This window comes from Saccopteryx bilineata, chromosome 2 (assembly GCF_036850765.1).
Source record: "Saccopteryx bilineata isolate mSacBil1 chromosome 2, mSacBil1_pri_phased_curated, whole genome shotgun sequence".
Classification (NCBI taxonomy): Eukaryota; Metazoa; Chordata; class Mammalia; order Chiroptera; family Emballonuridae; genus Saccopteryx; species Saccopteryx bilineata.
Window position 1 is genome coordinate 269977212 of NC_089491.1, and position 22851 is coordinate 270000062.

General features: G+C 51.9%; 1 protein-coding gene across 7 annotated transcripts in view; it reads right to left on the reverse strand.

Annotated features, from left to right (window-relative positions):
- The window catches only part of SH2B3 (SH2B adaptor protein 3), a 38766-nt gene extending 19846 nt beyond the window's left edge, over window positions 1-18920 (reverse strand). For 4 of the 7 annotated variants that reach the window (XM_066260583.1, XM_066260581.1, XM_066260582.1 and 1 more), the window contains exons 1-2: window positions 18544-18919; window positions 5145-5906 (exon numbers count right to left, since the gene is read on the reverse strand). In XM_066260583.1, coding sequence (XP_066116680.1) covers window positions 5145-5879 — 735 coding nt within the window. In that variant the 5' untranslated portion in view covers window positions 5880-5906; window positions 18544-18919. Of the gene's footprint in view, window positions 1-5144; window positions 5907-17856; window positions 18001-18242; window positions 18372-18543 lie in introns of those variants that run through there. The other 3 variants (XM_066260579.1, XM_066260580.1, XM_066260584.1) reach the window with 3 other exon arrangements.
- Window positions 18921-22851: the final 3931 nt, after the last annotated feature.

The window sequence follows — 22851 nt, forward strand, 5'->3', positions numbered from 1 at the left end:
GTTCATTGATTGCTTCCTCATATGCACCTTGACCGTGGGCCTTCAGCAGACTGAGTAACCCCTTGCTAGAGCCAGCGACCTTGGGTCCGAGCTGGTGAGCTTTCTGCTCAAACCAGATGAGCCCGCGCTCAAGCTGGCGACCTCAAGGTCTCAAACCTGGGACCTTCCGCATCCCAGTCCGATACTCTAACTACTGCGCCACCGCCTGGTCAGGCGAGTCTGGATTCTTATGTGAAATCTCTCCATTTTATGTTCTTCAATACTGGCAACCAATCCAACTTTCTTATCTTTCCTTTGACAGCCGAGTAGGGTAGTGCATATCAGCTAGCTGGGAGCTGGCGCTCTGGACCCTCTGACTCTAGGGAGCTGGTTCAATCTTGTGGCAGCTAGCTTGGGAGTGGGGACCTCTTGGGATCAGAGGGGAGGGAGGTGCCACAGGAAGAGCAGACACGATGACCGAAGGATCTTCTAGGAGCAGAATCATGCCCCACTCTCCCATTGCCAGCCTGACGCCAGGAGATGCCAGCAGCCCCAGAGAGCTCTTGTAGTTCACGCCCACTGCTGGACAGCCCCAGCCAGTGTCTCAGCCCCTCTGGGCCAAACTCTTCCAAAAGTTCCCAGTGCTCCCAGTATAAAATCTAAAATCACCATGCCCAACAAAGACTCCTGCTTCATGCCCACCACAGGGCCTTTGCACTTGCCATTTCCTCAGCCTGGGACTCTTTCACTCAGATCTTTCAAGATTGGCACATTCTCCTACCCCAGAGGTCACCTCCTGCCAAGGGGCCTTCATTGGCCATCCTCTGGCAGAAGCAAACCCCCACTTCCCCTGAGGGCCAATGCAGAGTGGAAGGGAGGGTTGCTTCACCTCCTGTCCACCTGTAGGGATGCCAGTGAAACCAGAGAACACAGCGACTTCTCTACCCCTCTTCAGACCTTAGAAAATTGCCACAGAGTTCTCCTCCAATTCCGTGTAGCAGCCTGGCTGGGGCTTCTGCTTACACATCCAATAACGTGAAGCTCCCTCCCACTGCAGCCCTTAGAATGACCCCACTTTACAGAAGGACAGACTGAGGCTCTGAGTGGGGAAGTGACCAGCCCAGGTCACACAGCTGGTCAGAGGCGGAGCTGGGACCCAACACTCATGAGCTATCAGAAACTGACAGAATAGGCCTTTACTGTCAGGCCAGACACTGCGGTGGGGGGGGGGGTGAGGGAGAACCCCCAGGGTTGCTCCCTTTGGGCAGCAGGGTCACACAGTGACCACTGAGCCTATGCCAGGGCCTGGGGCAGCCTGGGCAGAGGGGTGAGCCCCAGGGACCTCAATGCCCTCCTCCAGGCCAGATGACCATTGCTGAGCCCTGAAGACTCAGACTGGGGCCCTGGAAATAAGTCTGTGTTCTCAGCCTCAGAGTCATCACCATAACAACCATAATGATAGACAACAAGGAGGGCTGGTGACCCTGGGTGCTCCCCTGTGCCAGGCGCTCAGCAGATGCGCTTCCCAGTGAACACATGAGCCCCAGGATGCGGGAGCTATGAATAGGCCCCTTGTACAGAGGAGGAAACTGAGGCACAGAGAGGTGACGACACTGCCTGAGGCCTCCAAGCTGGGAAAGAACTAATTCATTATTCCAGGTCAGGCCCATCTGACTCCTGACACCTGGTTTTCCAAAATAGTTTATTTTAAGCAGCAGCAGTTTTGTTTTGTTTTTAAGTGAGGTTTTACAGGGAACCCCACACCATCATGCAGCTAAGATGTGTTTGGGCTATTACTTGTCTTTCATGGTGTCACAGCCTCGAAACTTTAAAAGTGATGAGAAAATGAGTTTTTATCTGAACTTGTATTTTTCCGACAGCTTCCTATTGTTTGGAATAAAATACTAAGTCCTCAGGGAACCTTTGCCCTCACATACTCCCCCCCAACCCCATCTTCCCTCTCTGCTCCCCCCACACTGGCCTCATCTGTTTTTCTTCAAAACATGCAAAATGCTTTCCCACCTCAGGGCTTTGCCCATGCTGTTCCTTCTGCCTGGAACAGCCAGAGATTCTTAATTCGGGATCAAGATCTTAGTCCAAAGTCATTTTCTCACAACTCACTCTGAAACTTTGGTAATTAGACAGCGTGGTTTTGGCACAAATTAAACAGAAGTGTCCAGAAGCACTGGGTTTAAGATAAAAGAGCACATCAGCAAACAGTGCTGAAACATAAAGAACTGTGACTACCATGTCACACCACACACAGAATCTAATTCGAGATGGATCATGGTTCAAACGGGTAGGCCCAAACAATAAAGCTGCTTTTTTTTTTTTTTTAATTTTCATTTTTAGAGAGAGAGAGAGAGGCAGGGAGAGAAAAAGAGAGTGACAGGAACATGGAGCAGCTCCTCTATGTGCCGTGATTAGGGAATCGAACCAGCAACCTCCGTGCTCTGGGATGATGCTCCAACCAATAGAGCTATCCAGCCAGGGCTTAATTTTTATTGATTTTTAGAGAGACAGAGAGAGGAAGGGAAAGGGGAAGGTAAGCATTTTTTGCTCCACTCAGTCATGCTTATTTTGGTTGTTTCCCGTGTGTGCCCTGACTGGGGATCAAACCCACAACCTTGTCGTTTCGGGACGCCACTCTTCACCAACTGAGTTAATTGTCCGTGGCCAATAAAGATGGCTTCCTTGTCTTTCTTGAAGAAAAGACAAGGAGGAGCTTCATGACACTGGGTAAGTAAAGATTTCTTAAACAGAACACAAAAAGCACTAACCATAAAGGAAAGCAATTGATAAACTGGACTTCATTAAAATTAAGAACTGTTCATGAGAAGGTTCCATTTTAAACGAGTAAAAAGGCAACCAACCCACAGAGCCAGAGATATTTACAATACAAAAGAATGTAAATATATCCAATCTATATAAAAACCCTTACAAATCAATAAGATAGATAACTCAATAAAAACAGGCACTTCACAAGAGTTCATTCCAAAATCCAGTAAACACATGAAAAGGTGCTTAACTTCCTGAGTCATCAGGAAAATGCAAATTGAAGCCACCATGAGACACTAGTACAGACCACTGAAGGGCTGAAGTGAAAGTTCACATACACAGTCATGCAGCCACTCTGGAAAAGTTTAGATGTTTCTTACAGAGTTAAAGCCACACGTGATCTAGTAAGCCTACTTCTAGGCCTCTACCTCAGAGAAAGGGAAGCATCTGTCCACACAAAGACCCACATGCAACTTTCATAACAGCATTATTCATAAAAGTCCCAGAGTAGAAACGACCCAAATATCCATCAACAGGTGCATGGATAAACTATATAATTGTGGTGCATCAACAACGAAATAGTGCTCGGTGATGAAAAGAAATGATGACCTTCTAACAAACACGAGAACACGATCTCTAAAACATTATGCTGGGGCCAAGGAAGCCAGATGTAAAAGGTAGCATATCCTGTGATTCCACTTACATAAAGTTCAAAAACAGAGAATTGTAATCCATGGGGACAGGAGTCAGTGTGGGCGGGGATACTGACTGAGGGAACCACACACACACACTCCTGGAGCCTCAGGTGTACATTTCACACTTGAGTGTGTGCATGTGACACCACAATGCATTTAAAGACACGGTTACTGGCCCTGGACGGTTGGCTTAGTGGTAGAATATAGACCTGGCATGTGGAAGTCCCAGGTTCGATTCCTGGGCACACAGGAGAAGCGATCATCTGCTTCTCTACCTCTCCCTCCTCCCTATTTCTCTCTCTTCCCTTCCCTCAGCCATGGCTCAAATGGTTTGAGCAAAGTTGGCCCTGGGGAAGTGAGAATGTCTACATGGCCTCATCTCAGGCGCTAAAATATCTTGGTTGCCGGGCAACAGAGCAGTGGCCCAGATAGGCAGAGTACCGCCTGATATAGGGCTTGCTGGGTAGATCCCAGTCAGGAGGCATGCGGGAGTCTGGCTCTGCCTCCCTGCCTCTCAATAAATAATAATAATAATAATAAAGAGAGAGAAATGGTTACTTCACGAGAGGATTATTTGACAACACCCAGTCCCAACCACCAAATGAGGGGCCCTCAGTTAGCCTTGCAGAGACCCTGTTGCTCCACCTTTACAATAGAGTATGTATCAATAATCCCATGCTCACGTGTAAGGTTACTTCTTCCATAGCCCCACCACAATGCCAGTTTCCCCCATCCCTAGCATGTGCCTGGTACATAGTAGGTGCTCATTAAACATCTGTTGAACAAATGAATGAATAACAGCCAGTCTCCTGACCCAGACTGTGACTCCTGAGAGCTAGGATCACGTGCTCTGCTCCCTTTCTAGAGCAAGTCCCGAGCACAGCACAGGACTACCAAGAAAAAGGAATTATGAGAGCCCAAAGGTCCCTTCAACTTGATACACCTGAGTCAGAGATGGAACAGGTGTGTGGAACAACGACCCTCAGCCTCGGCTGCACAGCTAGAATTATGTTGGTTGAAAAGGGAAAAGACAAAACTGTTAAAAACAGGGAAGAAAGAAAGACATCCACAAAACATGGGGCCAGGGACCGGGATGGAGGATGTGCAAAGGAATTCCATGATGGTTAAAACAGCCTCCTATCTGTCATGGTCAGTCTGGGTCAGAATTTCCAAGGACCTCGAACGAACCTTCCACAGCCCAGGTGACACACACATGGTGTCCCTGGACATTCTATAAATTCTCTGACCAGGACTCCTCAAAATTGTTGAGGTCATCAAAAACAAGAAAAGCCTGAGAAACTGTCACAGCCTCTGGGCGCCTAAGGAGACCTAATGACTGGATCAAATATGTATCCTGAAACAGAAATGAGACGTTGGGGGAAAACAGCAAAATCCAAAGAAACCTCAGTTTAGTTAACAGTAATGAGCCATGTGGGTTCCTTAGTTACGACAAAGACCAACAGTAATGCACAATGTTAACATTAGGCAAAACTGGGTGCTGGGTACAAAGAAATTCTGCACTACCTTTGCAACCTTTCTGTAAATCAAATAATTCTCAAAGAAACAGTTTTGACAAGGTACACATCTCTGGGCACTCTGCAGCCACCTGCCAAACACCAGAGGCCCGCCCTCCTGTCCCCACCCTCGCCCCAGCGACCGCGCTGACTGCTGGCAGGCAGTTGTGGCGCTTACCTTGGGCGGGTCGAAGAGCTCCAGCACGCGGTCGGCGCCGCCTCCGTCGGGGCCCCGGGCGAGCCTCAGGGCCAGCCGCCCACGCTGCCAGCGCGCCCCGCTGTCCATGGAGGCCTCGTCGGCCAGGCTGTAGCGCAGCGCCGCCTCCTTGAGGACCTCGGGCGGCGGCTCCCGGGCGAGGCTCCAGGGCAGGAGCTTCCTGGCCAGGCCGGCCTTGGCGCGGGCCTCCCCCGCGGGCCCAGCGGCCGGCACCTCCCCGGCCGAGCGGCGGCGGATGATGTGGCGGAGGCTGTGGCGCAGGTGCTGCAGGGCGCAAGGCGCCGGTGGCCGCGGCGGGGCCAGCTCCTCCGAGCTGCGGGCTTTGGGCAGGGCGGGGGCAGCGGGGCCCGTGGCCGGCTCGGCGGGGGTCGCCTCGGCTTTGGCGGGGGGCCCGCGGCCCGCCTCCCGGTAGTCGCGAGCTGGCGGCGCGGGCGCTCGGCCCTGGCGCACCTCGCGGCAGAAGTAGAGCTGGAAGAGGTCGGTGAACTGCAGCGACACGAGCTCGGCGCGCAGCGGCGCCGTCTGCGGGTGCTCACGGACGAAGAGCCAGTACTGCCGGGCCAGCTCCCGGGCCGTGGCCACCGCGTGCAGCTCGCAGAACTCGCTCCAGCCCCGCGGGGCCGGGACCGAGGTGGTGGGCGCGGAGGTGGAAGGCGTGGAGGAGGCCGAGGAAGGCTGCAGAGCGGGCCCGTTCATGGCGGAGACCGAGGTGGAGCGGCCAGGCTACAAGACACAGAGCAGGGAGGCGACAAGCAGTGTGAGCAGGCCGCTGAGACGTGACTACTTAAAACCACCACCGGGAACTTGTTATTCACCAGGCACAAGGTCTAAAATTGAAAATTATTCATAACACCTACTACTGGGGAAGATGTAGCAAAATGGGCACTTTCCTACCAAGTCGCAGGTACCATTAAGGGCTACATACAGCCTTTTTGGAGGGCGATTTGGCAAGATCAGTTTCAGACCCAGTCTTTCCACATTTAAGTATGCAAGAGAAATACTTGCTTACATGCACAGAGAGGCACATACAGGATGTGCCCCGCTGGACGTTTTCTGACCTAATATTTATAATAGGGGGAAAGTAAATACAACCATAAACAAAAATTTTAACTTCCATGGCTGAAAGCCTTCCTAAAAGAAAGAGTTTATTAGGCCACTGCTAACAAAATAAATAAATAAATAAATAAATAAGTGGATGGCTGGCCTTGGGGGATGGAGTCTAACCTATCAGCAGCATGGCTAGGTAAGAAAGACCAACATGTCTTGGAGTTTTGCAAATATCGTATATTTTTATATATCGAGTGTGTGTGTGGGGGGGGTTAAGCCGTTCTGAAAGGATTTACATTAGCTACAGATAAAAGGGATGGGGAAGCCAATGCAAACACCTCCCACTCATACCCTCAAATGTTTGCTCCTCTGGGCAGCAGATCAGGGACTTCAAGTGTAAATTAGAAGAGGAGGCTCCTGGGTTTCAATAGTTATGGAAATCGCCCCTTGGAAATTATTCCTAAATTTCAACAGATAACGCAGGAATGTGAGCAGTCTTTTGTCGGAGCTGGCCCACAGCTATGAACTGCTCTCTTGCACTCTCTGGGCTGTTGTAATATTAATTTAGAACATCTCAGATTTTGTTTCTTGTCATAACCTAAATGCCCATCCCTTAGAGGCTGTGGTGCCCCTGCAGGCTGCAGTGTTGGGCAGCAGTGGGAAAGGGTGGGGAATGTCTGTGCCCCCCCTCCCCCCGCCCATGAGCTCTCCAAGGTGCACCAGGAAGCACAAGAAGCCAGCCACAGAGCAGTACAAACAGATCTATTCACATGCACACGAAACCAAGTTGCCAATTTTTATAGGTACAAGAAAGCTGTGGTTGGAGCAAACACATCCAGAAACAGTGGTGACCTCTAGGGAGGAACTGGACTGGGGTGCAGGGGAAAAATAACCAAGGAAGACTGTTACTACTTGTCTTTTGAAAATATGGTGAAGAACACATAGCTTGTTAGCTAGATACTTCGTGTTGCATTGTTTCTGGGTCGCCTAGCAAGAATTTTCCTGCCCTGTATGTCTAGCTCATCCTTACCTACGAGTAAATCGCCTCCTCGCTTCTGCGATCAAATACCTGCTCCCCTTTTACTTTGTCCAAAAATGTCTTATATACCCAATGCTGCCTCGCTGTCTTTGGAATGTCATGTTTATGTGAATTCCCCATCCACATGTATAAAAATTTTTATTTTCTCCTGTTTAAAATAGCACAAAACAAACAAAAAACAAAAAACACAAAGCCTGGCACTTGTGTTCAAATCCCAGCACCATCACTTACTAGTCATGTGACTTCAGGTGAGATTATTTGATTTCTGCCTTAGTTTCCCCATCTGTTAAATGGGGACCATGACTGTACCTACTTCATAGGAAAGTTATGAATATTGAGTTAACTAATGTAAAGGCCTCAGAAACTAGGAAAAGCTTAATCAGGGCTGGCTACTTATATTATTATTTAAATGTTACAATAAGAGTATATTATTATTAAATAGCCAATAAAAATAAATATAAAAATATATCTAGCTAATAGCAAATGTAAATATAAAGAATAAACTGACTAGACTCACAAGGGGTGCGTTTCCTGCTCTGATGGGGGAACAGCAAGACAGCCAACCCTTGCCCACCTCTCCCAGCTGGGGCTCCCTTCCTTCCACCCCCTACATCCTTTAAGGGGCACCAGCCATTAAAAAGGGCAGAAGCCCCCCACCCTCTGCTGTCCGCGGTGCTGAACCCTTGCACTCTTGTCACAATCAGCACTGGCCTTCTTCCAACTAAACCAGGCTGGCCTTGGGCCCCTACCGGGGACACAGTCATGGCTGCTCATTTGCCTCCTGAGGGCCTACTATGTTCCAGGCACTGTGCCAGGCCCTGGGGATACAGCCGAAACCCACACAGGAATGCCTGCTCTCCTAGGGCTACATCTCTCTCTCTCTCTCTCTCTCTCTCTCTCTCTCTCTCTCACACACACACACACACACACACACACACACACACACACGGGCTGTGTGGCCTGATACAGATTGGATCTCTGAACTCTGGGTCCCTTGTCTATCAAAAAGGCTATGGCCTGACCTGTGGTGGCTCAGTGGATAAAGCATTGACCTGAAAAAGCTGAGATCGCCGGTTCGAAACCCTGGGCTTGCCTGGTCAAGGCACATATGGGAGTTGATGCTTCCAGCTCCTCCCCCTTCTCTCTCTCTGTCTCTCCTCTCTGTCTCACCCTCTCCTCTCTAAAATGAAAAAAAAAAAAGGGTATGGTAGTGACCTCAGAAGATGGCTATAAGGAGTCCTTATAAACAGAGATCTGAACCCAGAAATTCGGGTTCTTTCTGCCACTTCACCATCTCCAGGCCACGGAGGTGACCCTGCAGGTGATCAAAGCAGGACACCCCAGATAGCACAGAGTAGGTGCCTCTGCCCCAGCTGGGAGGGTACTGTACTGTGCATACAGTTGACATTTTTGCACATCACAGGGTCCTGGGCACATACATGTAGGCTCTTTGCCTAGTCAGTAGAAGCTGTCAGGCAAAGGGAAGGGAACGGAGCCACATGTGCCCTTGACCACCACGCTGCCAAGAACATAAGCCCTGTCGCTGAAGGGGGAGGGTTTTACCTGCACATATGGGTGATCTGGATGATCTGGACCCTCGTCAACCCTGCAGCCACCCCTCGCCCAGGCCTTGACATAGCGGAGGCAGGCACAATCTTCACAGGTTGGGGGAGCTAGAGAGCTCTTTGATTCTAGCCCCAAGCTCCCTTTCCACCCACAGGACTCTGTGGGGTCTGCCCCCAAGCATGCCAGCTGCCTCCAGCTGCTCTGTCTGCATCCAGTCTCACACACAAGAAGCCTTCCTGAGCTCACCAACCAAGTCACACCCTGACTTGTCCTTCAGCACACACTATCATTCAACAGCCATGACTATTTCATTAGTGACTATCTCCCACCACACTGAGCTCCATGAGGCCAGGAGCCCCCTAATTCTATCCCCGGTTCCTAGCATACAGCAGGAGCTCAATAAATGCCTAGTGGATGAATAGATGCACGAGTTCAGCTGCATTTTGAATTTGCAACCCCCAGCTCTTCTGGTAGATGCATGGCAGCCAGTACCCCCCAATGGGCCAACCTACCTCCTGTGTACTCCGGGCCTCTGTCTGCCTGTCCCTTTGCCTGGGACACCTGTCTCTGTCCAGCCCTGCATGTCAGTCTTGAAGTCTAACAGCAGGGCCAAACCCTCGCAGGAACCTTAGAACAGCTGTGCCCACTCCAAGCTCCGTCCTTGCCCAGGCGATGGCTGGACGTCCTCCTCACCAAATTCTCTATAAGAGTGATGTGTACTGGCCCTGGCCGGTTGGCTCAACGGTAGAGCGTCAGCCTGGTGTGCAGGAGTCCCAGGTTCGATTCCCGGCCAGGGCACACAGGAGGAGCGCCCATCTGCTTCTCCACCCCTCTCCCTCTCCTTCCTCTCTGTCTCTCTCTTTCCCTCCTGCGGCGGGGCTCCATTGGAGCAAGGATGGTCCGGCACTGAGGATGGCTCCTTGGCCTCTACCCCAGGCGCTAGAGTGGCTCTGGTAGCAGCAGAGCGACGCCCAGGAGGGGCAAAGCATCGCCCCCTGGTGGGTGTGCCGGGTGGATCCCGGTCGGGCGCATGTGGGAGTCTGACTGTCTCTCCCTGTTTCTAGCTTCAGAAAAATGCAAAAAAAAAAAAGAGTGACGTGTACTGAGCACCTGCTACACCTCACACATCTTTCTAACTATCCTCATATTTTATTATATATATATATGTATATATATATATATATATATATATATATTTTAAGACTATTCATTTTAGAGAGAGAAGAGAGGGAGAGGGAAAGAGAAGGGGGAAGAGCAGGAAGCATCAACTCCCGTATGTGCTTTGACTGGGCAAGCCCAGGGTCTTGAACTGGTAACCTCAGCATTCCAGGTCAATGCCTTATGCACTGTGCCACCACAGGTTGGGCATAACTACCCTCATAAATCATTAACTCCCCTCAAGCTACATGAGGGCACTCGGAGGTAGGGTCAGTAACTGCTCCCATTTTACAGGTGGAGAAACTTAAGTACAGAGGTCCCACAGCACAGGATGAAGGAAACCCTGCAGACAAGGCACCCTAACATGCACACCACAAGGAAGACTCGCTCCCTAGTGAACGATTACTGAAAGAATGAGTGCGGCCAGGACAGGATATAAAGGTCTCATTCAGCATCTCTGCTCAGTTCCCAAACCCTCCAGGTGATCAGAAAAACTGCCACAGGATGAAAAGAGAGAAACAAAAATAAAAAATACTATTTTATGCTGTCAATGTGCTCTGCTCTGTGCCAAACACTTTGCATTTATTCACTGGAATATTCCCTGTGGAGGGCAGAGGCCCAGCAGTATGAGCATTTTATAGTTGAGAAAACTGAGGTGCTGGAGGAGTGGTTTGCCCAGGGTCACAGGGCCAGTGAGGGGCAGAGCTAGGATTAGAACCCTGCTTGCTTTCACTAAATGTGAGTGATACTGCCTGTCGTCCATCTCCCTCCACCAGGGCTGTGAACCCCGTGGACTGAGAGGCCCTCCTATTCCTGCCCACTCCCCAGGGCCTGGCCAGAGCAGGTGCTCTGGAAAAATCAGCTGTACCAATTAATGAACTCCTGCGGTGGACATAGGCTGTCAAACGGCACACTAGAGTCACATTCCTGACCCAGGAGGACTGACAGAAAAGGCAGTTGGGCTCCCAGAAACTCATCGAGACCCCTACCCAGATGACCTCTCTGTGGTGGAGCTACCAACCGAACCTGGGTCACTTCCTTGCCGGGTGACGCAGAAGAGGAGCTTCCCTCCCTGAACCTCAGTGTCCCCATCTGTAAAATGAGCTGATGTCCTCCTGGCATTCACTAGGAGTATTCCAAGGACTGATGTCTGTGGGGTACTTGGCACAGAGCTCAAGAAACGAGTGGCTGTTGCCACTTTATTACTATTGTTGTTAGAAAAGAGGCTCACCAGCTCCAGAGGTCAGGCACGCCTTCCATGAGGAGCCAGCAGGAGAGTCTGGCTTAGGGGGCGGGGCTGGGCAGGGGGCATCTCGGGAACTGAACAAAAGGCCTTCTCAAGGGAGAGGCGGCTGCTTGGAGCAGGAAATGACCAGCTGGAGCCCTCAGCTGTGGCCCAAACCAGGGAGGGAGCAGTGCCTGGGAGGTTTCCTGGCCCTGTGGGCAGCTAGGCCCCAGGAAGGTGGAAGGTGATCTCCTTCTTGGGCATCGGCCCAGGTGGTAGCTACTTATTGAGCACTTACTATAGTATGTGCCAGGCATGGAGAAAGCAATTGATCAGATCATGCCAACTTTGGGATCAGGGGCTAAAAAGCTCTTGGCAGGAATTATTCATCACCTGGAGATTCCCATGAGTAGGAGTTGAGGGATCTTTGGAGCACCTCTATCCCCCCACCAGAGTATCTGGGAGCCTGGGATAAAGAGCTTTCCACATGGGGGTGGGGGCCTGAAAACCCAGAGGTTCCCCCCACCTGCTCAGCCTGGCCTTCTGGGACAGGGAGTTCCCAGTTGTGGGGGAGGGCTCAGGATTCCCCCAAACCCCACAGCAGGGCGAGAGGCAAGGAGGATGCAATGCCAGGAGGCCCTATCCTGGTGCCCCACTCCCAAATCCCCACAGTAAACACATGGAGATGCGGGAGCTGCCTCCCTGCCATCCTAGGGTCAGGAATTGCTGGGTCTGCCTCCCAGGATCCCAAGTTCAGAACAACCCTGTCCACCAGAGTGCCTGCTAAGGGCAACTGAGCCAAAGCCCTGAAGTCTTAACCTATCCTCTGGTGTCCCCTATTCAAGCACACGCACCCTAAGGGACCCTCAAGCCTCTAGCAAGTCAGCTGGGATCCTGGTTTTGAGCTGTGGGGCCCCTGATCCCAGAGACTATGGCTCACAGACTCACCTCCATCCAGTCACGTGGGTAATGTAATCTCAGCTAATGTTTCTTTTTTAATTATCAGGACCAGGTGCAGAGAAGGCCCTTACACACCGATGGGAATTCCTGTCCTGCCAAGGCTTGGGGAGGATATTTTAAATTATGGTAAATGAAGTTAAAAGGAGCCAGTCATAGCCTCCACCCTCCCCCAGGTCCACAGCACCCCTGTTCCCAGATGTTTGGGAAGGAAGTTTCAAACCTTTAGAGACACCTCCTCCAGAGAGGCCTCCAGGTTGACTCCAGGCCACAGGAACATTTTTGCCTTTCCCATCCACAGCACCAGCTTCTCCAGAAGCCCAGACCCCCTGCCCCAGGAAGCCCAGGGAGTTGGAGGGATGGCAACACACACTGGTGGCAGGCGACCCGCTGCCCTCACAGCCTTGAGGCTGACAAGACTATGGAGAAGCCCCCGGGAAGCAGGGAACAAAAGCTCTGGAGCCTCTGGGAGGCTGAGAGGTAGAGTCTGCCCTAGACCCTTAGGCTGCCAGTGGGGACCCTGATGTACTTCCTCGGGTCACCTAGTGCTCAGGGACATTTATCAGGCCTGCGCAGTGTGCTAGACAGGAAATGTCCTCTGCTTCCTCTGCCTCCACCCTCAGCCTGACACCCTGGCCCCAGCCAGGGGTGGGGAGGTGGGGAAAGACAGGGACCATCCCCCCAAGAATAGGCAGTATGCTACAAGCTCCACCCCTTCCCAGTCCATGCATGTGACCTAGTCCTGTTACCTGCCCCAGGGTTAAAGGGAGAAGGGTGGGCCCCTAACAAGGGGAAGCATTCAGCAAGCTCCCCCGCCCCCATCAGTAGTGCTGCTTTGGGGGGGGGGAATCAGGAGGGGCGCCCTCACACCCGCCTACTCCTGTGCCTCTCTGCATACTCATCACCCTCTCTGGGCCCCAACTGTGAGCTACCATCAGAGTGCCAGCTCTCAGAAGCCAGATTCCGTGCCTAAGGCCCTCTTGTGTCTACCTCTACCAATTGCATTTCCAGTCCCCTGGTCCCCCAAGGCCACTCTCCCCGCCCCCACCGTCAGGCGCCCTGTGAGTCAGCTCCCGGTGAGCAGGGCACAAACTTCCTCCCTCCCAGGCCTCCCTAGGGACACATGGGGCAGCAGCAGACTCCCCCTGGCAGCCAGGGTGGGGGCCCACATCCGGGCAGGCCCCCAGAGGCTCTGGGCCTGACTTACGAGGAAGCCTGCAGCCCAGCCCCCCTGCCGACCCCTGACAGGGTGGCGTGGGAGGAAAAATCTTCCAGCCATCTGCTCAGCTGCCCTGTTTCCGGCCTGGGCGGCCCGGGCAGCGTGGGCGGCCCCGGGGACGCCAGGAGGACCAGTTCTCCTGGGGAAATGCCCCTTGCCCCTGCCAGGAGGAAGGGCGCTGGGCTGAGCAGCCCTGCAGTGGCCAGTGGGAACCTGGAGCCCTGACCCAGGAAAACTGGTCACCCAGGCCTCAGGGTTTAAGTAAGCAGGATCCAGCTGTGATCTTCGGACCTGCCTAGTCCCCGAGGGACCTTGGGCCCCTGGAAGCCAGGGAGCTGGGGTGCAGGGCTCCTGGGTCCAATTAGACCTGACTTAGCTGGTGACCCCAGCTGAGTCACTTCCCCTGGGCAGCCTGCCCGCCTCAGTTTCCTCAGCGAGCAAGGGGAGCTGGAAATGGGCTGGCTGGGAACGAGCAGCCTGCATTATACCTTTGGTCTCTGTGAAGCAGGCTTCTTTTGTCTGCCAGATGGAAGTAGCTTCCCACCCCACCCAGCACCAAATGCTGAGCCCCCAGGGCCCCTTTTCCTAGGAAACCTGGCAATTAAGTGCCAGCCCCCTCTTGGGCATTAATAGTAAGAGCTCACACTTATTGGTTACTGACTGTATGGCAGGTACTGCGCATGCCTCTTCTCAAAACACCCTTATCGGGTAGTCATCTGTACTCCATGTCATAGGTGAGGAGACCTGTCACTCAGAGAGATTAGGGACAACCCAAGGTCACACAGCCATAGAAATCATACCCAACATTCTGTGCTGGGCTCATATACTTTGAATATGAGCTCACATACACCCTTATCTACCCTGGAGGGGCTGGGATTCTTGACCCCCAAAGGGCAGGTGTGACCCAGAGAAGTCAGGTAAGTTGCCCATGGCCTCACAGCTCCAAGCTGGCAGAGCCCATATTTGGCTTCAAAGCCGCTGCTGCTACCTGAAGCAGGAACTTAGCAGGAAAGGCTTCACGTTTAAATAATAATAATAATAATAATAATAATAAGTGCCAGACCCAGCACTAAGTGCTTTATGTGTCCTGTCTCTGCCACTCAAAGTAGGCAGGCACTAGGACTGGCAGCGGGAAGTTCCTCCAAGTGCCTCCAGCCCCCACCTCCTCTGCCCCTCTGCCTAAGGAGAGGTTCAGTCCAGGAGGTGGAGGGTATTGAGGGGGGGACAGCTGGACCCTGACATCCAAGGGGCCCCACAGGCTGATCTCCTGCAGGGCTGCCTACCCAACATGAGATATGCTACTGACATTTCTGGAGTGGCTTTCCAGAACCTGGTTTGTGTTAGAAAGTTCTCTGTCAGAGAAGGCTCCTGCCCAGGGTTCAGAAAAGTGAGGGGGAGGAGGCGCTGGTAGGAAAACAAGCAGAGCTAGGCCCTGGCTGGGTGGCTCGGTGGATTAAAGCATCATCCTGACATGCCCAGATTGTCAGTTCAATCCTCTGTCAGGGCACAGTCAAGAGACAATCAATGAATAACAGCATAAATAAGTGGAACAAGTTCACCAAGTCAATTTTTCTCTCTCTGTCTCTGTCTCTCTCCCTTTCTCTCTCTTTAAAAGTCAATAATAGCCTGACCAGATGGTGGCACAGTGGATAGAGCATCGGACTGGGATGCGGAAGACCCAGGTTCAAGACCCCAAGGTCGCCAGCTTGAGTGCGGGCTCATGTGGCTTGAACAAAAGCTCACCAGCTTGGACCCAAGGTTGCTGGCTTGAGCAAGGGGTTACTCGGTCTGCTGTAGCCCCCTGGTCAAGACACATATGAGAAAGCAATCAACTAAAGTGCCACAACAAAAAACTGATGATTGATGCTTCTCATCTCTCTCCATTCCTGTCTGTCTGTCCCTATCTATTCCTCTCTCTGACTCTCGCTCTATCTCTGTAAAAAATAATAATAAAATAGCCTGACCAGGCGGTGGCGCAGTGGATAGAGTGTCGGACCGGGATGCAGAGGATCCAGGTTTGAGACCCCGAGGTCGCCGGCTTGAGTGCGGGCTCATCTGGTTTGAGCAAGGCTCACTAGCTTGGGCTCAAAATCACTGGCTTGAGCAAGGTGGTTACTCGGTCTGCTGAAGGCCCACGGTCAGGGCACATATGAGAAAGCAATCTGCCTGACCTGTGGTGGCGCAGTGGATAAAGCGTCCACTTGGAAATGCTGAGGTTGCCGGTTCGAAACCCTGGGTTTGCCTGGTCAGGGCACATGTGGGAGTTGATGCTTCCAGCTCCTCCCCTCATCTCTCTCTCTCTCTCTTCTCTCTCTCTCTCTCTCTCTGTCTCTCCCTCTCCTCTCTAAAATGAATAAATAAAAAAAAAAAAATAAAAAAAAAAAAAAAAAAGAGAAAGCAATCAATGAACAACTAAGGTGTCGCAACGAAAAACTGATGATTGATGCTTCTCATCTCTCTCCGTTCCTGTCTGTCTGTCCCTGTCTCTCTCTCTCTCTCTCTGTCTCTGGAAAAATAAAATAAAAGTCAATAATTTTTAAAAAGACAGAGCTTGCCTGGCCTGTAGTGGCACAGTGGATAAAGCGTCAACTTGGAATGCTGAAGTCACCAGCTCGAAACCCTGGCCTTGCCTGCTCAAGGCACATATGGGAGTCGATGCTTCCTGTTTCTCCCCACCTCCTCCCTCCCTTGTCTCTCCCTCTTTCTCTATTTCTCTTCTAAAATGAATATGTTAATTAATTAATGATAAACAAATAAAGCAGAGCTCATATCCACAGCAAACAATATTAATCTCATTATTACTCCTCCTCCTGATCATGCCATTATAAACACTTGGTGAATTCACTCACTTATGGTTCCAAGGATCCTAAGAAGTAGGTACACCCCCATTTGACAGATAAGAAAACTGAGGCTGGCCAGGTAGCTCTGTTGGTTCATCCAGAAATGCAGAGGTTGCCGGTTCAAACCCCAGTCAGTGCACATAGAGAAACATTGTTCCTCTCTCTCTCTCTCTCTCTCAAAATCATTAATAAAAATAAAAAACAAAGAGAAAAAAAACCCAGGTTGGGGTGGTTAAGCAAAGTTTCCTAGCCAGGAAACACCATAGGCTCATCCTACCTGGGTCTTCAGCCTCTTCTCCCCAAGACTCAGGAAGCCCTAGGGCTAACCATGCTGTAGGTGCTTGAGGTGCCAATTAACAAACATTCCATTGCCAGTAACACTAAGGATGGCAGTGATAAAATCACTACCTCCACCTGTAACTGAGCCCTGTCTCTGCCAGGCAGCAGGTGCTTCTCATGCACCCACTCATGAAGGCTCTACCACAAACTTGTCATCACCCCATTTAACATAATGGGGAACCAGGGCTCCCGTATGTCATTTACCCCTGCCCTCAGCTGGAAAGAGACCGTGAGAGAACCAGGTCCGAGCCTGCTGGGTGCTCCACGACCACTGCTGAGCCCTGCTGATCCTCAGACCCCAGAGCCAGCCCCACCCCAGCCTCGCCTCCGATGCCACAGGGACTCCAACAAGTTCTAGGAATGTTCACCCTTTGGCTCAGAGGATTTTCCCTCCCAGAGGGGGGTTGTGGGAAAAGGCACAGAAAAAGTATATTTAAAAACCCTTCCAACTTCCCCAACAGGCCTTGGCCTCTCATCCGCTGACCCCAGGCCGCCCAGGCGGACTCTGCCTGCTCTCCCTCCATTAGGGCTGGGTCTCAGCCCCTTCAGGCCCCGACAGCCTCCAGAGCTGTTTCCGCTCTGGCAGCCAGGTCAGTGATGGGAAATCCAGACACAACTCACGCCCACATCCCCGGAGCCCCATGCACCCACCGGCTGGACCCTGTGGCTGGACTGTAAATGGGCATGTGGAATGGGCTGGTGGCCCCAGCTGAGCCTGGCAGCTGGCAGGTGTCAGGGAATTCTCACACCTCCCAGGCAAGGGGGGTGCAGATCAGATCTCAGCCCCTGCCACCCCCAAAGCTGGACCTTGGCGCTCTGCTCTGAAGCCCCTGTCCGCATCCCAATTTCACTTCCTCCCAATAGGTCCGGCCTGGCTGTGCCCCTCCCTGAAGGCCCCCAGCTGCAGGCAGTGACCTCCTCACCTACATCATCGTGGCCCAGGGAATGGGGAAGAGAAACAGGAGAATGAGGAAACTAAAAAAATAAAGAAGCAGGACAGGCAAATGCAGTTCCTCAAATGCAGCCCCCATAATTCCAAAAGCCCCAGTGGCTAAAAGGAGGGAGGGGATTTCTTCACTAGGCATTAAAGGTTTGAAATACCCTCCTGGCTCTGCTGACCTATCACTCCAACGTACCACCTCTACTTTCCATTTTTTCTTTTTGGTGAGAGGATTCCCCTGGAGCCCCAGGTCCTGGTTGAGGGTCCCAGACAAAGTAACCTGGACTCTGGGAACCCCCTAACCCTTGTGAACCTTAAAAATCAGTGGCATGGGCGGCCTGACCTGTGGTGGCGCAATGGATCAAGCGTCGACCTGGAATGCTGAGGTCACTGATTCAAAACCCTGGGCTTGCCTGGTCAAGGCACATATGGGAGTTGATGCTTCCTGCTCCTCCCCCTCTTCTCTCTCTCGGTCTCTCTGTCTTCTCTAAAATGAATAAATAACATAAAAAAATTCAGTGGCATGGGGGTGCCTGAACCCACTCACCCCCACAATGCAGGGAGTGGGGAGAGAGGCTTCCAAATTTGGGGTGCCGCCACCTTAGCCAAATGGCTTTGCCTGGGAGAGAGGGAAGGGAGTGACCGCTGGAGAGCTCTTCCAGTCTCACAGCCTCAGTTTGACTACTTTCACTTTCAAGGTACCAAGAGGTGCCCCAGACCCTTCCTCACCAGGCACAAGTTGAGGGGACTGCTGCCTTCGACGGGCTGGGGGTATTGGCCGTAGCCTCTCAGCGCTTCCCTCACTGCCTCGGCCACCCCCATTACATTTCCAACACGTGTGTGGGTGGGGTGTCGCAGGAGCTGAAGAACGGTCGCCCCGGAACATCCTCATTCGAGTTAGCTGCAGGACAACACTGTGGGCTGTTGTGGGAGTGCGCAGACACTGGACAGCACTGGACACGGGCCTCCGCTTCCCCCATGAAAGCCCTCCCATCCCTGAGGACTGGAGCGCCGGGAAAGGCAGGCTTACCTGAGAGAGAGGGGGTCCGGGCCCGGCCGGCCCATGGCGTCGCTCGCCCCCGGCCCCTCGAAATCCCGAGGGGGTGGGCGGCCCCCGCCCCGGGCACGTTCTCTCCCGCGCGCCGGCTCCTGGCTCGCGGCTCGCTCGAGCGGGGCTCAGGCAGGAAACCCGGGCTCGGAAAATGGCCAGCGTCTCATCATTTCCGCCGTCAGCGCTTGACAGTTGCGGGAGGATGCGCCCCCGGGCTGCCGCCGGGGAAACTTAGCTGCTGCCGCCGCCGTCGCCACCGCGGGCCGCGATAGTCCGGGCGGACGGCCGGGCGGAGGCGGTGGCCCGAGCCCATGCCGCCCCGCGCCGTTATGTAAAGAGGAACCGGCTGTGCTAGCGGAGCCCAGAGGGGGAGGGCGGCCACGGCAGGGGCGGGGCCATAACTGGGCGGGGCCACACGACCCCCGCCCCTGCTGGTCCGCGAGCCAGACTAGCTAGGGGCGGGGCTAAGATAGGCCCCGCCCACAAACCCTGACTCTCCGAGTTTGACCAGGTCCTAGCCTAGAGTCTCAAACGGAGGGTTGAATGAGGCGGGGCCTTGTCAAGCCACGCTCACACATCGCCCACCCGATTCACATCGCGCAGCCTAAAGAAGGGAATGAACGGACTGAGAGGTGGGACAATTTTGGCCCCACCCACGTAGCGCTCGCCGACCACCGGCACTCAGACAGCGGGGGCGGGGCCAGATGGACAGATGGAGAAGAGGCGGGGCCTGGGAGCGGGGCGGGGCCGGGCCGGGCCTCCCGGCTACCGTGGGGAGCGCCCCCCGTGGACTCCCTACTGCCGGGCCTTATCTGCGCGCGCCTGGCCGGTCCGTGCAATAGCGACCGCAGCTTTCATCATCACCCGGGGAAGGATCCCAACCCCACCGGGCCCCGACTATCCGCGATTCCGTTGAGCTGACTGACTCGCCACGACCTCAACACCCCCATTCGGATTCCGTCCCCCCCCCCTCAGTTCTGCTCTTGCTTCAGCCCGTGCCGGTGTAACCCGGCCTCTCTCCGACCACCCGTCACCCCACTCCAGGAGTGCATCTTTCTCCAGGGAGCTCTCCCGGATCGCTGGCTCCCATGCACTTCAAGCCTCCCTTTCTGCTCTACCTCGGCTTACTTTCATTTTCTGTACGGGCCTTATGTGAAGTGAGATTGACTATGGGGACCTCCCTAGTCTGAAGTGGAGCATAGGCTCAGCCAGCCCTTCCCCCAACACAGGGGATGAGGGGAGAGAGGAATTCCTACTCTTCTCTCCACCTACACAGGAAACCAGTCGTTCACGCCTCCAGCTTGCAGAAGCCACATCACCCCTTCCTAGGCCAGCATACTCCTCCATTCCACTGCCTCCCCCGTCCCACTTACTAGCCTTGAGCAAATGACCAGAGTTCTCCATACCTCAATTTCCTCATCTGTGAAATAGAAACAATGCCAGTACCCACTGCACCGGGTTCCCGTGGGGATCGAATGAGTTAATGCATTGAAGCAGTTAGCATGGGACTTTGCCCAAGGGAAAACATTGCTACGTGACTTTCTTAAACAATCAAGCCTGCTCCTGCCCTTGGAGCTACAGGAAGGGGTTCCCCAGAAGGTGGGGATTTCCAGACTCCACCCAGATTGGGGGAGGTGAAGGGGGCTGGTCGGCTGTAGGATCCTTGGAGTCCCATAACCTTGAAGGAACTGGCCACAAACATATGCTTCCCACAAATATGTATTAAATACTGTGTGCCAGGCTCTGTTCTAGGTGCTGGGGACACAGCGGTAAACAAGACAAATATCCTAGCCCTCATAGAGTTGACATTCTGGTGAGGGGACAGAGAGTATAAATAAAGAAATGGGATAATGTATTATGAAGGTGACAAAACAGTTACAGGCTGGAGAGGGGGGAAAGGCTCAGACTAGAGACTCAGTGAGGACTTCTCCGAGGAGCTAACATTGGGGCTGAGACCACACCTCTGCCCCACAGCAAGAAGAATCTAGGCATGATAAAGTCTGAGGGAAGGACATTCCAGAACAAAGGTCCTGGGGGCTGGGGTCCTGGCGGGGGTAAGATTGGTGTGTTGGAGGAAAGTCAAGAAGGCAGTGATGATACCTAGATAGATGGGAAAAGATGAAGTTGGAAAGATGGGTCTATCACATGAAGACTGGAAGGTATTGGTGGACTGGACACTCTTGAGGACAATAGGGAGTCATGGAGTGTTTTGAGCAGAAGGACCTGTTTAAGTGTGGATTTGAGCTTCAAGGTCTGCCGTTGGCAACCCATTAAGAGGCGCCCCAGTGACATTCACACCCCATCTGAGGATGTGAGACAAGGTGAGGGAAGTATCAGGGAAGCCTAAACTATTCACCCTATATTATTGTCTCTTTATCACACTGTGGGAGACTGAGGCCCAGAGAGAGCAGTTACTTGCCTGCAGTCCAATAGCTGCCACATGATGCCAACAAAGCAGCCAGGTACACAGCCGTTGTCAAATAGTTGCTGAAATCTGCCCGCCACAAGCACTTTCCCTCTCACTGCCCAGACGGCAGCTCTGCTGACTTAAATGGAGACTTGTGGTTCTTCCCCTTCTTAATCACCATGCAAGTCTTCTCTCGCGCCAGATTTCTCTGAGGCCCACAGTGGTTTGCTTTCTCGCTTAACTTCTTCTCACCGGAATCCCCTCCAGGGTCCGATTGCTTGTTTCACTGCTCTCTGAGCTGCAGACTTCTCACTTTTATTTTTTCTTTCCCTTCCATTGCCTTGCCTTTCCCTAGATTTGAGAGCATCGCTGCTCAGAGCACCGATTTCATCTTCTCTTGGGAGGCTGGCGAAGTGTGGCTCCTCCCACTCCACAGGTCTCTGGGGCCCCAGAAGAGAAAGAGGTTTATTTGAATTCCCCGGAAACAAGCAAAGCTGTCTTCAGGGAGCCAGTTCCAAAGCCCTCCCTGCCAGTGGGTGAGAGCCCTTGCTGCCTGCCAAGTTCCAGGGACAGGGGACTCTCAGGATTAATAACAATAACAAAACAATAGTCGATGACAATATTAATAAATACTCATACCATTAATAGTAATGTTAACAATGAACATTAACAATAATAAAACGCAAGTTAAGTGTTACAGGATTAATAATAAATGGGTTGATAACAATAAACATAATAATATAACAATAGTTAACAGGTCTAATTAATAATAATCATTACTATTAACTATCAGAATTAATAGCAAATATAAAATACTAATAGGATATTAATAGTAATAATAAACATGATAATAACAGTTAACAGGCCTGGGATTAGTAGTAACAGGAGCTAAAGGTTACAGGATTAATAATAACTATAACAACAATAGGTTAGTAATAAGGTTAATAATAAATATAATACTATAATTATAGTTAACAGTTCAATGGCTAATAATAGAGCACTTAATAGTTACAGGACTAATAACATAAAATATAGTAAGCTAGGACAGGATTAACAGTAACAGATATAATAACACTATAATCATTAACAGATATAGGGTGAATAATATGATTAGCGGTTTTGGAGGCTTGTTCAATGCCAAGCATTCCTCTACACTAGTGCTGACAAATGGAACTTTCTGTAACGATGGAAATATTTTATCTGTGCTGTCCAATATGGTCACTAGCCACATGAGGCTACTAAGCACCAGAAATGTGGCTAGTGTCACTAAGGAATTGACTTTGTAATTTTGATGTTAATGAATTAAAATGTAGATAGCCATGGGTGGCTAGCAGCTCTGGATGCTTTACATATGTTTTTTTTTTTTTAAGATTTTATTTATTGATTTTAGAGAGGAGAAAGAGCGAGAGAGAGAGAGAAAAGGGTGTTGAGGAGCAGGAAGCATCAACTCATAGTTGCTTTTTGACTATACCTTGACCAGGCAAGCCTTGGGGTCTGAACCAGTGACCTCAGCATTCCAGGTCAACATTCTATCCACTGCGCCACCACAGGTCAGGCACTTTACATATGTTATAATTCTCATGGCAGCCCCGGGGTAAGTACTATTATTGTTATTATTTGCCACATTTTATGATACGGAAACTGAGGCACTGGAAAGTTAAGTCATTACCCCTGATCAGAATCTCACTCCACTTCAAGGACCAAATGCCATGATCTGAGGGGGCTCCTAATTAAGAATGAAGGCTCTAGGGTCATCCAGACAGGTTTAGAATTCTGTGTTCAGCATCCTCCTAGCTGTGTGGTCATTTGGACTGTCGGTGCCTCAGTTTCCTCATCTGTAAAACGGGGACAATCACAGGGCTGACCTCATTGGTTGTAGG